We start from the raw sequence: 16748 nt of genomic DNA, 5'->3' as shown, positions 1-16748 counted from the left end.
TAAAATATTGCCACTTTTAGTGAATAGGAACAAAACAAAGCTGTCAATATTATTTTTTTCTATAGTTAAACCTTTTGAGATAAAAAAAAAGTAGTTTATACCACTGTTACTACTAGTAATTACAATGAATGTAATTTATGTAATGTGTGTGTGTTTAGAATGGAAACCCTGGAAACCCATACTGCAGTGGTATTGAAGGAGTTATAGAAGCATATTACCAGAGTCTGAAGAGTGTACGTCTCTACGGTCCCACATATTTCTCACCTGTCATTAATCATGTTGCAAGGTGGGTAACAGAACAAGTGACCTCAGAGACCATTCCAGAAAATAAACTGCACTTCACTACAGCCCATCATACTGGCAGAAAAATGATATGGTGACATCCCACCACACTGTAGTAACTTGCATGCTGTTGGTATTTTAAACAGATCCGTACAGAACAGTAATTTTGTTGTTTGTTTAACCCTCTCTCTTACTCAGGTATGCATCATTAATAAAAGATGGCTCAGAGTACTTCATCCTCCTCATTATTTCAGATGGAGTTATCTCTGACATGGCACAGACCAAGGAATCCATTGTAAATGTAGGTCATTTTAAAGCTAGCACCACAGAGTTATTAAGGCCTTTATGAAAACTTACTTCTATATTAATCTCTAGATGCACAGTAAAAGTGCTTATGGTGAAAAATAAACAAGCTTTTATAGACATGAACGCAGATTTGATGATATTTCAGATGAAAAATGAGAATGTGTGAATAGCTGAATTAGTTTCGGAATCACTCCTACTTATGAGGAGTGTATGTGCCTTGAAGGATATTATACAAAAGACAAAATGAATCACAAGGAAAACAAGAACAAACAAGATATAAATTGCGTTCATTTATCATTTTTTCTAAACATATGACAATTTAGACACGAAAATGTGATTTTCAACCTGCAGAACGAGTTCAGTTTAGACCCTTCCAGCTCTGTAAGGGAGTCATATATAATGTGTCAGCATGTCTTTATCACTTCCAGTACTGACTAGGAGCTGTTCATCCGCGTCATTTTATAAATGTGCTTTGTATTATGGGTCTTATCATTACCTCACAGTCTAGCCATGTCCTGTATCTCTGTGGAGCATGCAACACAATGTTATCTAATTAGCCTTGTTTGAGGCCTTTACATTGTTCTAATGCTTTTTGTCTTCTAATGACATACTATGCTTGGAAAGTTCGGCATTTGGTGATTTAATCTTTTTCTGCTTGAAGGCTTCCTGTCTTCCAATGTCAATAATAATAGTGGGAGTTGGATCAGCTGAATTTGATGGTATGAGAATCACCAACACTAATGCTTTATCGTGCTACAACAGTAGCAGTAATTATGTGGGTATAAGTGTGGGTGTGCATGTATAATTTTTCCCCCACATCTGTAAGGTGAATATGTGTTTATATAAATTAGAATCTTGATGAAGCAGTCATTCAAAAGCTTCAGGAACCTGCAGTAAAAACACTTAGTACACTGAATGCTTTTCTTCTTCATTTTGTTTTGTTTATTTGACAGAAATGATTGAATTGGATGGGGATGAGGTCAGGATCTCTTCAAGAGGAAGGTTTGCAGAAAGAGATATTGTACAGGTAGGCTCTGATGCCATTAAATCTTTCTGTGAACTCTTATGCTTTTCTGATTATTACAGTTTAAGCTTTATTAGCGCCAACTCCCCCACAAAAAAAACACAGATGAGTAAAATAATAAAAAGTATGAATACATTGAAGATGTTTTAAGAGCTTATGAAAGTCTCCAGGTTACATGTGTTACAAGACGCTGTGTCAGAAACGCTTTGGGAATGCTTCCACTTTGTCCACGCTCTAAATCATGTGTATAATCAGTCCAATAGAAAGCATGGCGTCACCGGCGTGGTGATGTTACAACCAGGAAACTTAAAAGGAGTGAAACCAGCGTCAGCATTTGAAAAGTTAAGAAAGCGCTGCAGGGATGCAGTGTGGCATAGAGATGCAGTATCTCGCTTCCTCTGGGAACCTCGATTACATAAGTAACCTGGAGACGTTCCCCTTTAGGAACTCGATCTGTGTCAGAAACGCTTTGTGAACGAGAGTCCAGTCAAGCCAGATTGACCGATTCCCGCCTAGTGTGAATGGCACAGCTAGGGCGAAGGACAGAGGGGCCAGGAGTGGCATTGAGGTTGAGGCTATAAAACCTGACATAGGTCAGCATGGTGGACCAGCCAACTGCGATGCAAATGTCCTGGAGGGAAACTCCAGAGGACAAGGCCTTAGAGACTAAAGGAAGAAATAGGATCCACAATTCATCTGCTGAGCATTGTTCATACCATGCAGTGAACCTTGCAATCGGGCACTGGACTTAGCAGGTGAGGGAGGCCATAGGGACGAGCCCATCTCCAACCTTTCTGCGAGGTTTACTTGTGAGCCCCAGGTCCTTGAATGCCACTTTGCCTCGGCTAAAGCGGGGCCAGAACCACAAAGAGCGGGAGCATCCTCCTCAAAGACTGCTCTCCAAGAGCAGAGCGTTTGCATAGTCATGCGAGCACAATCTGCACAGTCAGCTCTCTTGAGAACCGATCTAGCATGCTCCACTCCCAGACAAGCAACACATAGTTTGTGCATTTCCCCCCGTGATATAGCGGGGGCAAGGAGGAAAGCAGGGACAAAAGCAGTGCTTTGTCTTTTTTGTTGCTTTCATGTCACGAAAAGAAGGAAAAACTCTCTTACCTTACTGGACAGACACACACAGAGCACTTCCTGAACAACAGAAGCTGGCGCTGGTTTCACTCCATGTGATTTTTTGCTTCCTGGTCGTGACGTCACCATACCGCTGACGCCACGCTTTTTATTGGACTGATTATACACGTGATTCGGAGCATGGACAACGCAAAGCATTCCCAAAGCGTTTCTGATGCCGCTCGAGTTCCTGGAGGGGAACTGGCAACTTCTAATCGAACTGTAATGAGTACTTTATTACCGGCAGGGCACTTGGAGGATAAATTAGTTCGCATCAGTTGTAATCAGGAGTTAATTTGGGATAGAGGGGGGCTCAGAGGAGCGGATATCCTGCACCTTTGGTAAACATCAAGTAGAGCTCTGATCCTATAATTTCATGGAAATTTAACTCATAACATGGCATAGTGAGATGAGAAGTAATTTTAATACTCTTCCACAATTATTTCTAGCAAAATGCTTCTATTTAAAAAAATAATTTATTTAATTTCTGTGTATGTGTATCCACAGACTCTTTACTCAAATTTGATTCAGCATGTCATAAAATGCCTGACTATTTAAATATAAAGAACTGTACAGAAATTAAAAAGAGCTTAATACTTATTCTTACAATATGTAAATATATATTTTTTCTTGCTCAATTTGGGAAAGTTACCGAGCTAGAAATATTTGTCCAACACTGCAAAGCCCCAAGGTGTTTAAATACTTCTGAAAATTGTCATAAATTGTGCCATAAATGCAACCTGTGCAAATTCCTCTTCGAAATATTTTTTTCTTTCCCTGAAGCACACAATGGTTGGCTGTGTTAATATTGTGCAATAAAACACACAGCCAAAAACACACCAACATACCACATTTGCTCAGTGCTCGAATTAAGTCAAGTCTTATGGGAGGGGTCCCCAGTTGTTGTATTTCATATATTTTTTTACTAAAATAAACTTGGGGACCCCTTAAGTCTATTTTTTACTTTTCATGGGGGGGTCTAATTCCTTATGGGGGGTCCCGGATCCCCGCAGTCCCCCCTCAATTCGAGCACTGCATTTGCTGCCAAAAAGCTATTAATGTAGAAAAGGACCTGCCTCTTGGAGTGGAGCATTTTGATGTCTAAAACACAAAGTACTAGGTATACCAATTACCAATGTCTAACACCAATATTAATTAAGGGACATGTTAAGGTTTGTCTATTCAGTTAATCATAACTAGATATTGACAGATAATTAATGATCAATAATAATTGATCATTACAGTATTTGAGATGTTTGCATGAAGCATTTAAACAGAGGCTGTTGATAGTAAAATGAAATTACACATGTTCTACAAATAACTAATTTGTTTAAACTAGTACAACTTTCTATTTAAAATACTTTAAGCCTATTTGAGTTTGTTTCTTGTTAAGCTAAAATGTAATTTAAACATATTGTTCAAAAAGCTTCTGAATTTCAGTCAGCATATGCATATTTTTCTTCTTTGCAGTTTGTTCCTTTCCGAGACTACATTACCCCAAAAGGGAATCACATCCTCAGCATGGCCCGTCTTGCCAAAGATGTCCTGGCTGAAATTCCAGATCAGTTCCTGTATTACATGAGAACCAGAGGCATCAAACCGAGCTTAACACCTTCTGCTTACACTTCCAAACCAATGACAGCACTGTCCCATTCTGCCGAGTCATTACAGACGCAGATCTGATGAGGACCCGGGTAGTTCACTGGTTCAAGGATTGTTTTTTCTGAGCTTGACTGGGTGTTAGGTTAGATCTAGCTGAGCGAAGGAGCAAACATAGACTACGCCTGCTCATGGCAAATAATAACTATGCTCCTGTGTCTGAGTTTGGTAATGTAAGAGAGGTTTATTTCTAACTAAACATTCATCATTATATGCCTCATAAGTTTTGTGTTTTATTTTAAATGACTGGCTGAACTATGAACAAAATGTTTACAGTGTTTGTGATTTATACAAGCAAATAATTATATACCTCATGCATACTGAAGTAGCTAAAACTTTTTCTAATGTATCACAAAATAGTTTGTTTTGACATTATAACTTTGTATTTACATAAGAGTGAGCATGTTTTAAAGACTGTGTTCAGTCTCTTCCATTTGTATTACTAACCATTCTAGGTTCTTCCACTCTACTGCCATACTATGTTTCTGAACAAATCTTGCTGGAAAGACAGGCCTTATTGTTGGTTACACAATAATGAATAACACTGTTAGGCAATCCGTATAAATATAGCAGCAATCAAGTGTTACTGTAGAAGTTTTTCAATCATTTCTAATAATAGTAAGTTTATTATTTAGTTAAGTGTTATGTGTAAATGTGGCAAGTGTAATGATTCATATGAAAAAAAAATCATATTAAATTATTATACTCAAACATAATGACACTTTATTCAGTCGAAACCATTATAGTTTATCAGAATAGTAATTTAATATTACGTTGCTATATCATTATACTTCCGTTCACATAGTAGTTTAGATTAATATTATTATTAAAGAACTGTTATAGTAATATTTGATTACTTACTGATAATTACAAAATAAGGCATTGAAAGATGAAAAGCACTACAGCAGCTTTTGCATAACACAAAAAGCCTTGAATATAACTGTAGCTATAAAGCATGTAACTGCATGCATTTTAAAGTAGACTGCGTATTCATACTGAACAGTTATGAGGTTAATGTGCTGTATGGAAATCTGATACTGCTGGGCAAGGACATGTACTGTGCTTGTAGTACTGCACCGTATGTTTGTAGAAATATTAGAGCACAATTTTCTTTTTCATTTTAACTGAATCAGGTTCACTTTTGGTTTTTGTGAACTCATTCACAAAAATGTATTAAAAATGAAAAATTAACAAAAGCCATTTTACCCTCCACTCAGATATTGTAATAAGGGATATTAAAAATAAGATGAACATAATCTGTTTATAGATTGATTGGAATATTTTGATGCATGTAATGTAAATACATATTAAAGAAAACAGGATTTTAGTTATTATTATTATTCAACGTGAGAAGATGCCCAGTTTAAATTGTGCACCCACATATGTTGGCTTACATACTGTATTATTCTGATTCAACAGGCACAAATTGCATTAAAGCTTAAAAACCTGCCCAAAGAAATACCCCATCCAGTCTCAAGGTGGGACACTCCTGCATTTCTGAGATTTATTTGGTCCTGTATTCATTTCCTGAGTAATTAATCTCAGAAATCCATTAGTGAAAGACAGAAAAACATTTTTCTCACAACATACCAGTTGTTTAAATAACACAGGAAACACTGAAAAACATAAAAAACATAGATAAGTCTACAAAATCTAAAACTAAATGTGAATAGATTATAAAAATAATCAGTGACCTTCTACAAAGATTTCTACATAAATAATGTGACTGATACAGCGATAACACATATTGTACTAAATTGTCTCAGGTTGGAATGTCCTTTGCTGATTGCAATAACGGTTAATATGCTAATCTTCTTTAGTTTGGCATGTGCACTGGTTGTTTATGAATGCTTCATTTGAGATTTCAGGTTTTCTGTCATAGGCTTTTGTCTCCAGAGAAGAAAAATAATTACTATAATACTGTAGCACCTCACCTATGAAATAAGTACTTTAATTTGTGATCATTCAAAAAAGAAATCCACTTCTGCTTGTTAATGTATTTCTTTATTACATCTTAATTATTACTGTTGCATGTATCATATTCGCATGTGCATTACGTTGAAAAGTGATGAACCTTTTGTATTTTTCTCATACTTTTTATACCTGCTATTTTTACAATATCATAAAGTTTGCCTTATTATATCACTGAATTGATGGATTTTGACATGCCTTCACTGTATGTTTGTTGACTAATATATTATTTGAACAATATTTGATTTACGATACAATTTATTTAGATTATAGTTGCATGAGCCCAGCTGAAATAAGCTGGCCAGTGTCTATAATACAGTGACTGGCTGTCCAATACTAAAATAATAATAATAAATAATATATAGCATTTAATTAATTGATGTTATTTATTTCAGAATGCTTTGCATCTGTAATTATATATGGACATGTAACATATGTAATAGTATATAGTATATTTATTCTGTGGTCTGTAAGATTTCATATTACTGACTGGAAAATCACAAAGAATACATTACAACTACTGATTACAACTGCAAATATCTTACAAATACCAGGTTATTAAATATTATTTTACAAATAAACATTTTTAAACACGAAATTTTTTGAGCATTTATTGTGATACTATTTTGTATCTAGTTATATTATATTATATTATATTATATTATATTATATTATATTATATTATATTATATTATATTATATTATATTATATTATATTATATTATATTATATCTAATATTATGATGATGTTGATAATGGATTGTTTATAAGCCATTCCAAATATTGCTTTTGCAACTTAGACAAACCTCTGAAAGACTGATTGCTATGTGAAATCTGCAGGTAGGTGTACATACTCACTTTATGCAGTTATCTTCTTTTGTCTTAAATACAAGGTGCACCTAATCAGATATTTATAGAGTGGAAAATGTCTTGAGCTATAAATAGAAAAGACAGTCTGAAATGTATAGGCAATAGCCCTTTTGCGGTAAGTTGACAGTGAGACGATTGTAACACGGGTCAGATATTACACCCTCAGTATCTTTGGAGAAGAAGTAATTACAGCCACTTGACTGACTCTGTACATGCTCAGTGCAGCATTAGACTTCAAATGAGAAATGTAGCTGTCTATAAAAAACACATTCAGTTCAGAAATGTATATTTTTGTGATCTGGAAAGAGCTAAAGCATATGGTATCTCAGTGATGTGCTAAACAAATTATATGCAACCAGACACATTCTGACCTGTTTGTGGTGATAAGTGTTAAAAGCTGTATATTAGGTGAAGGCCACATGTAAGGATTGCATCTCTGTGTAATAGGGATGGAGAAAATAGTAATATTAGATCTGGGGTTGGCCTGTTCTACAAGAGAAAACAAAACTGGTTTCTACATGAGAAAACAAAAGCACAATTATCCACAACATGCACAGTGTGAGACAACTAATAAAAAAAGAAATTCATAAAACCTCAAAATGTTTGAGGAAAATCAGCTTCTGAAATATACACTAATTCTATTTCATTATTAAAAACTGAGCATTAATGATTACTTTTTGAGTACAAATCTAAAGTGTGCTTATTCACTGGTTTTTGTGTCAGTGTTATTTTGTAATTAAGAAGTGTCTATTCTTACTTTTTATGTTTTTTAATTAGAATTTTTTAATAAAACACAGTTTTTCTGCTCTTTCTACAGCTGACCCTTGTTCTTTTATATATATATATATATATATATATATATATATATATATATATATATATATATATATATATATATATATATATATATATATATATATATATATATATATATATTTAATGATTATTCATCATCTAATTGGCTAGATAAGATGCAGCAGTTTGTAACAGACAAAATTATTTTGGTCAAATGTTCTTTTGGATACTAAACCATTAAAACAAAAACACCATTAGGACAAAATTTTCGTCCTAAATCTTCAGAAATTAAGATTTTTTTGCTACCCTTGTTCTTAACACGTGCTGAGGAAATGGCCAAGGCATGTGCAGTTGAAGACTCAGTTCAGGCTATGTACAAAGCTTTACTGCCACCTTGTGTTCAGTTAGACCTGTTGCATATGTGGCATACTTTACATATATTTGTGGAAATAACTTCAAAATACTTTTTTATAAAAGTGTATTCATATGACTTTTGCAAAATTTGGAAGCAAAAGCCAGAACAGATCCAGTGAGCCCTCGTATCACTTTTACACGTCTTTCAGTGTACTGGAGAAATAAACATAATTATTCTAAAAATATTAACAATATCTATGCCTTTTTAAAAAACTTTTTTGTGTAATATACATATTACCTCAGATAAATGTTTCTTGGATTCACACTCCTTCATTAACTTTTCCACAGCAATAAATAAAACTGTTTTCAGCTTTTCACGTGTCCTTTTAAGTTCTTTATTTATGCTGAATCACAAACTGGCTTAATTTGGAAGAAAGCAAAATTTTAAAAGTTATAAATATTATAAGTTATAAGTTATATAATATATATATATATATATATATATATATATATATATATATATATATATATATATATTGTTTTTTTTTTTTATTTATTTTTTATTTATTTTTTTTTTACATACATCACTGTGTGTGTGTGTGTGTGTGTGTGTGTGTGTGTGTGTGTGTGTGTGTGTGTGTGTGTGTGTGTGTGTGTGTGTGTGTGTGTGTGTGTGTGGTCACGCTCCGTCCTGTAGATGGCGGCATGAACATTAAATTCCGTGATTCATTACAAACCCATAAAAGTAAGCGAAGAAGCAGCATCGGTTTCCGTCAACTTTTTCCGTCACGTCCGGCTACAGACCCTGAACACGAAGGCTGCCATGTTGCAATGGCGAAGCTGAGCAACCTGAACAGTGATTGTGGTGGATTAGTGTCCAGGCAGTAAACTGAAAGAGGCTTCGCGAGTCACCTGCTGAGGCTTTACGGCGGTTTGTAGGATTCAGAAAGCCTCCTAAGGGACAGGATGAGCGGAGGAACGCCGTACATCGGGAGTAAAATCAGCCTGATTTCGAAGGCCGAGATTCGCTATGAGGGAATCCTCTACACCATCGACACCGAGAACTCCACTGTCGCACTCGCCAAAGGTGAGGAGCTAACATGCTAACTCCAGCTAAAGCCCGCTCCCACACGCACAGCTGTTTCGCGTTCGCGTGTAATTAAAGCCCCAATTTACACGTTTATTCAGTAGAAACAGGCGGAGACGCGGACAATGCAGGCCGCTTCGCTGCTTAACTAATTTGCACTTTTGCATTGGTTTTGAAGCTGATTAGTTCAGTAAGAGTCACGGACTGGCTCATTTAATAACAACTACTAAAACTAGCTAACTAAAGACCTAGCTGTAGGTCTTCTAATAATATAATTTGCTATGGGTAGCTATATATTTCTTTTGCTAAATAAAGTTGTTTATCAAATTTTTTATTATTTAAAATAACAGTTAATATAAGTACGGTGTTTAGTTATGAGGGAGTTTGTAATTCAGTGTTTAAGGCTGATTGGAAGGTTGAAGTTTTAAGCCCCAGTATCGCCAGGCTGCCAATCATGGGCCCCTGAGCAGGGTCCTGTGGGGTGCTGCATCATGGCTGACCCCAGCTTGACTAACATCACTAAGATATGAAAAAAAGAAAAGAAATTATCTGTTGTAATGTCTGTGAAGAAAGTAAAAACTGCAGGTGGACTAACTGAGCTCTAATAAAAAGCATGACCTGCTGCATAATTATCCACCTGATACCAGCCACTTTGTTGGTTAATTACTAATTATAGTAATTGCCTTTGTAGTTATTGATTGCCTAAAGCACGTTCTGTAGAAGTAATTATTACCAGAAGAATGTGGATATTAAGGTTATTAACATGCATACTTGTTAGAATTTGGGTTTGTCTGTTTCTCTTGCTCATGAAAGTGTGATGGATATCTTGTTTCAGTGCGCTCTTTTGGAACCGAGGATCGGCCCACTGACAGGCCTATCCTGCCCCGTGATGAAACCTACGAGTACATCATTTTTAGAGGGAGTGACATTAAAGACTTGACTGTTTGTGAACCCCCCAAGCCACCTCTGCCTCAGGACCCTGCCATTGTCCAGGTAATGGATTCGTATTTTAATTACATTTTTTATATTTACATTTAGGCTTATTTATGATCCATTGTTTGGCTCATATGGTATGTGAAACCCTGTACCTGATTGTATGATGTTTCTTTTCAGTCTTCGATGGGATCTCCTGCTGCACCCTCAGCTTTTCAGAGTGGAAACTCGTATGGGCTGTTTAAACAAGCTCCAGTGTCTCCGTACAGCCAGTTCACCTCTAACACATTAGTCTCACCACCATTCGGGACTGTTGGAGGCGAGTGTTTTTTTTTTACATACAATTGTATTTACCCATTGTAGGTGTCTGGCTTAGACATGTTGGATCTGTTACCACATCTTTATTTGGTTTTACTTAAAGGTATTTGCACAAACCCCGAAAGGTGAACTAGTGAATATTGTTGCTTTTGCCCTGTAAATATATTGTGTACAGTTTTTATATATATATATATATATATATATATATATATATATATATATATATATATATATATATATAATATTATAGGTGTGTATATGGGTCATGATTTGGTACTGGCTGCCAGCCAGGGCTGTCCTTTATTTCACAGGGATGCATAATGCACTCTGAAAAAAGCACTATACATTTACTTCTGCTTACATGAGCTCACAGACTGATTAGTGTTGGTGTAATTGACATAGCAGTAAAGTCTATTCCGTGACATCATGCACATCACATGAGGTCATGTCTTGGCATAGTGGTAATGTTAGAAAGAAATGCATTTATGGCGGTTCTGCTGAAAAAAATTCTAATAAGTTTTAGATCATGTTTTCCTTTACACTCCTGGCCATATGGGTGTTTGACTGGCTGTGATCCAACAGTGTGTTAGGTCTGTATGCTCTTCCTTTGCACACAGGAAACTAATTGGCCTTTTTTGGTAGTGACTCGGGTATGGCTGCAGCCCTGTTTTAGAGCAGTTATAATGGCTCAACCAATGCCACTATGAATACATTGTTTCCAGGAGGTAAATTGCTTCGACAAAATAAATATTTGTGATTTCTGTAATGTAGCTATTATCCTTTGTACATTTAGCAATAAAAAGTCATGGTACACGCAAGCAGTTTTAATTCCAAATCATTGATAAAGGTCAGCGGACATTTATTTTAGCATGAATCCATTTTCCTGAGAGGTTCGTTTTCTTGTAAAGTTCAGGTGTTTGTTTGACACCAATTATTTATTTATTCTGGGTATTTTCTGTTGATCACTGCATGTTCGAGGTCCACTTTGTGGGTTTCTATGGTTAGTTTGTGGTTTGCTTTATTGAACGACTCAACAACTCCTTACTGTCTATAGTTTCTTCACTTCACTGTTCTAGGAGTACCTTGTTTGCATGCAAATGTTTCTTTGTTTGAAGCCTATGTTTTGCTCTGTAGGACGCAGCAGTCCTGCCCATGACCCGTTACAGAAGAGTCCGCCTGTAGAGCCATCAGCACCATTGGCCTCCTCAGTCAGCAGTGCTGCACCTGTGCCAGTGAGCCGCAGGAGCCCCATCACAGCACGACTTGGCACAACCAGTACTCATAAGGCCTCTGATGTCCCAGAACAGAGGAGGGGTGAAGGCAGGTCCAGATTGCGCACAGGAATTGGATTTGCAGCAGCAGATGCTAATGTTCATTCGGGTTTCCAATCAGCAGGTAAGAGTAGAGTGAAACCGGTAATTTTTCTACATAAGTACTTTTTTTTTTTTTTTTTTGTAAGATTTATTACAACACCTGACTGTTGTATACTTGTTTGACAGCTAAATGTTAACATATCTGATTTACAAAAGGTGTGAAACCAGACAGACAAAAAAAAATGGAGATCCACTGGGCTTGTTTAAGGAGGGATTTAAAAATAAAGTATATTGGGAAATTCTGAGGTGGTGTGTATACTTTATCAGGCATTAATGCACCAAAAGTGGCTGCCTGTCCCGAGTCTGATCAGTCCAGTGAAGAAAGTGGTAAACAGGATATATTATATCTGCGATAACTAGCTTCTATTTTTTTTATTTAAACATTTGATGTACTTGTTTGTTTGGGACTTTTTGCATTAAATATCACAAGCACCATGGTCCATCTGGTGGTCTAATGCACACGCATATCATTTAATGTTAGTTTTCAGCTTGTCTGCGTTACCTCACATTCCTTTGTTCTAGCTGAATTTGGCATGTTAATTCAAGTTTCTTTGCCACATAGCCTCTGGGCCTGTCGGGCTGCCTGGTCAACGCCGTGGTCGTGGTGGGGGACATCGTGGAAGAGGCCGTTTCCCTGTGAGAAGAGATGGACCCATGAAATTTGAGAAAGATTTTGATTTTGAGAGTGCTAATGCTCAATTCAACAAGGAGGAGATTGACAAGGAGTTCCAGAGCAAACTCAAGCTCAAAGGTAGTGCAGAGAGCAGTATTTAGTAGTAGTGTTTGTGTGCATGATTTGGAAACTATTTTTCTATATTTTAGCATTTTGTTTTTGTATTGTGTTTAGATGAAAAGCCAGAGAAGGCTTTGAATGGAGAAGATAAAGGTGACTCTGGGGTAGATACTCAAAACAGTGAGGGGAACGCTGATGAGGAAGATCCACTGGGACCCAAATGTTACTATGACAAGTCCAAATCTTTCTTTGACAACATCTCCTGTGATGACATTAGGTTGGTACTCGTTCTGATTTGCAAAAAGGGCTATCGAGTTTTAAGTAAAAAACAAATGAAACCAACAAACCAGATGTTTATTTCTTCTGTATTAAAAAAAAAAAAAAGAATTCAGAAGTTTTTATTGATGGAGACTTCAATGTCGCTCTGCTTATTCATAATTAATTGCCAGAAATTTACAAATGTAAATGTTTGCAATGAAATTAGGTTTAAAACCTATATCATTTCAAAACACAATCTTTCTAGTTGGAGTAAAGAAATTCTACCTATTTATTAGTTATTTGCATACAATGCTATGCATGACTGGGACTTACCACATTTTAAATATTTCTAAATATTTTTTGTGGGGGGAAATATTTTACAGGGAAAGAAGACAGACGTGGGCAGAGGAGAGGCGAATGAACGCTGAGACCTTCGGCGTCCCATTTCGCCATAACAGAAACCGGGGTGGCTATCGGGGGCGTGGGGGAATGGGCTTCCGTGGAGGACGTGGTCGTGGAGCAAGTCGGGGGTCTTTTGCCCCACCACATGCAGGGGGTGGAGGATTCAGAGGCGGTTACAGAGGAGGCCAGGGAGGAAGGGAATTCTCCAGTTTTGAATACAGGGTAATGTAGGCCACTTGTACTATTGTATTTGTATTAAATATTTGTAGTGAACTTTTTTTTTTTTTTTTTTTTTAAGACATGAGAATATAGATAATAGAAATATTGATTGGTAGGACAGATTAAGCTCACATTACCCACTTTTTGAATAAAGTATTAAGAAATATGCAGTATTTGGGGTGTTGGTCTGATTTTGTGTTTATTTTTATGCTTTACCCAGAAGGACAACAAAGTATCTGCATAGTGCAAAAAGGAGTTGGAGCCACAGAAGGTGTAACTCATGGGTTTAGGTATTTCATAACTACTTTTGACAAGGATGAAGTAAAAAAAAAAAATGACAAGAGGTATACTCGTCACCAGCACTGGTAAAGACCACTGGAGGAGTGGATATAAATGCAATCTTCTAAGAGTGAAAATGTTTCAACCTTTTAAATTGTTAATCTGACGAATATTTCCAGATTTGGTAATTTGTGTATGAACATATTTTAGAGCAACTAATGTTTTTTTTTTGTTGGTTTATTTTTTCTTCAGTACTAAACTTGTATTTAATTACCAGTTAGTTGTAAACATGTAGTGTATATATGCCTTTGATCACTGAAATAGCTTTATTATTTTGAAAACCCTTTTTTTTTTTTTTTTTTTTCCCGTTCCAACTTTTTACTGTATTTTTCTACTTACTCACATTCTTGAAGTCTGATGATAGGAGTTGTTGTTATTCTCGCATGTGGGTGGATTTCCTTAGACTGTCCAAACTACTCTGGTACAATATATGTTTGTTTTCTCACAAAAGAATAAGGTTCCTTGCTTAAGAAAATGTCTAATCAGTGGGACTAGTAAACATGGAGGTTAAGGGCTGAGTGACTAGCAACTGTTTCCCCCCCCCCCCCCCCCCCAAAAAAAGGTATTGATTTATTTCCTGTGCATAGCTACATTGTTTAGAATTGTTTTTTTGTTTTTTTTAAGGTGCTGCTGGAACCTCACTTCAAACGGCACCATTCAGTAGGCACTTAATATCAACTTTAAGTACAGCTACAAGGCAGATGCAGCATAATGAGCTACATGAGAAGGCCTGGGGCTTCATACATATATAAACATTTAATAAACATGAGCATTTTAAGCATAACGCATCAGTTGTGATATTAGAGAGGAAAGCACTGGCCCTGTCAAATGGATAAGTCTTTAGTCTTTAAGTGAATTGGTGCATATGATAAACTGCTTCCTGTGATTTTGCATGTATAGCCACATGATGCTCGTGATGCTGGTATACTTGGAGTTTGAATGGTGCAGAGTGTTGAGTTGAGCGAATATAATAAAATGGCCAATAAGGTTGTTGTTTAGCACTTCTAGTTTACATAAAATTGCTAAATATTAGCGTTGTTCCTGCACTATGTCTCAGTGAGTAGTTAAAGCTATAGAGTGAGGTCCCAGAACATAGATTTGTCCTGCTTGACTGCAGAAGGCTGTTTACTTCAGTTAGTTATTCTTGCATTGTCTACACCACTATATGGATTGATGTATAATGTTGGCAATTAGATATAGAGCTAATAACTAATCCTTGATCTGATTTGAAAAGCATGTTAATTTGATGAAATGTGACTGGATATCATAATTTGGCTTGACTGCTCAGAGTGCATGTCCACAACATAAGCTCCTGTCTTTACTGTGGTGCGTGTGTGTATCCCTATACACTGATTTATTTTAGTTCGGTTTTGTGTTCTTAATACATATATGAACATTTTTGACTTTTCAGTGGCTCACTGTTATTCAGTTAACAAAAGTTGGGATATGTTTAAATCTCTGATCTGTCAAAATATATATATAAAAATGTTAATTAAATTGCAGTTTCTTAAAATGTTTTAAATAGTTATTACTGATTTGTTGATCTCAAATATTTTTCACAAATTTAGTGAATCTGCCCATTTAAAGTAAGCTTCTAAATCTTTCTACCTCACCTAGCTTGATATTATAAAATGTTTTTTTGCTCTATACAACACTACATGCTCTGTACAACACTACATTCATCTCTCTCTCTCTCTCTCTCTCTCTCTCTCTCTCTCTCTCTCTCTTTCTCTCTCTCATATTTATATATATATATATATATATATATATATATATATATATATAAATAATTGTCACCAATGTTTAAAAGATTGTATTTTAATTTGTAAACTTCTCTGACACAAGTGCAGAATATTTAAGGAACATCAAAGTTTGTGTTATGATTCATTTGCATGGGTAAATGTAACTTGTAATAAGATCTAGACAGCAAAGCAACAACACTTAATACAGCCTTAGCTCTTCATTTCTCCAAACCCTTTGCTCTTTTTTCAAAGCCTCAGTTACATGTTTAACAATATTTTATTACAAAATTATTTTATTTTATTCCTTGTAATGCATAAAGGGGGGGGAGCCAAAATCACCTGCTCATTGTTGGATCTTTTGAGTTACTAAATGGAGGGATGAATGTGAACTTGTAAAACACCAAAAATATTTCAATAGTGCTACATTAATTTTGTATTGTTTTGTTTAGAGTCATTAGGTCTAATCAGATGTACAATACTGTAAGGTTTTCTGTCAAGCTGCCTGGTGTGTGATGGGGTTTGTTTGTTTTTGGGCAATTGTTAGTATTAGCAATAATTTTTGTTCATTATTTAAACGTTTTACTCCCTGGGAAGATGAATTACTTTGGGGTACTATATATCGCCAGAGCATGAAAAAAAGCATAAACAAAAGTATTTTATTTGAGAAATTTATTAGAAATGCACTTTTGCACTTAATCTCATCTATCCAGTTCTCAATTTCCAATAGCAGGTTTCACTCTGTTTAAACATTTATAAAGGAGCTCTGACTATTGTATGATTTTCCAGTCTTAAGCAGATGCACACTGTAAGTATAAAGCTGTCATCTTATAAAATGTTACAAACTACACAAAGAACTAATAACTATGTCCCTCAAGAGAGGTAACAATTTAACTTTGTATGTTATTTTTTCCATTTATTGTATTCTGGCCTATAGTTGCATTTGTTTCAGGGCAATTTT

The 16748-nt window shown here is 35.7% G+C and overlaps 2 protein-coding genes across 6 annotated transcripts in view; both read left to right on the top strand.

Moving 5' to 3' along the window:
• Nucleotides 1-6965, top strand: part of cpne8 (copine VIII) — a 37061-nt gene extending 30096 nt beyond the window's left edge. For both annotated transcript variants that reach the window (XM_083546683.1, XM_083546684.1), the window contains 5 exons: nt 159-286; nt 481-583; nt 1250-1307; nt 1542-1615; nt 4208-6965. In XM_083546683.1, the coding sequence (XP_083402809.1) occupies nt 159-286; nt 481-583; nt 1250-1307; nt 1542-1615; nt 4208-4420 (576 nt within the window). In that variant the 3' untranslated portion in view covers nt 4421-6965. The remainder of the gene's footprint in view (nt 1-158; nt 287-480; nt 584-1249; nt 1308-1541; nt 1616-4207) is intronic.
• Nucleotides 6966-9133: 2168 nt separating this feature from the next.
• lsm14aa (LSM14A mRNA processing body assembly factor a) lies at nt 9134-15565 on the top strand. Of its 4 annotated transcripts, none has more exons than XM_083547350.1 (9): nt 9172-9473; nt 10309-10466; nt 10587-10725; nt 11859-12119; nt 12660-12848; nt 12945-13107; nt 13472-13712; nt 13930-13999; nt 14673-15565. In XM_083547350.1, the coding sequence occupies exons 1-8, from the start codon at nt 9353-9355 to the stop codon at nt 13951-13953; spliced, it is 1296 nt and encodes a 431-aa protein (XP_083403476.1). In that variant the 5' UTR covers nt 9172-9352; the 3' UTR covers nt 13954-13999; nt 14673-15565. The 4 variants fall into 4 exon arrangements, with proteins under 4 accessions (XP_083403475.1, XP_083403476.1, XP_083403477.1 ...); XM_083547352.1 differs by having other exon boundaries at nt 9181-9473; nt 13933-13999; XM_083547349.1 differs by having other exon boundaries at nt 9134-9473; nt 13930-15565.
• Nucleotides 15566-16748: the final 1183 nt, after the last annotated feature.

This window comes from Silurus aristotelis, assembly GCF_946808225.1.
Source record: "Silurus aristotelis genome assembly, chromosome: 7".
NCBI lineage: Eukaryota > Metazoa > Chordata > Actinopteri > Siluriformes > Siluridae > Silurus > Silurus aristotelis.
This window is presented reverse-complemented; position numbering and strand designations above follow the sequence as displayed.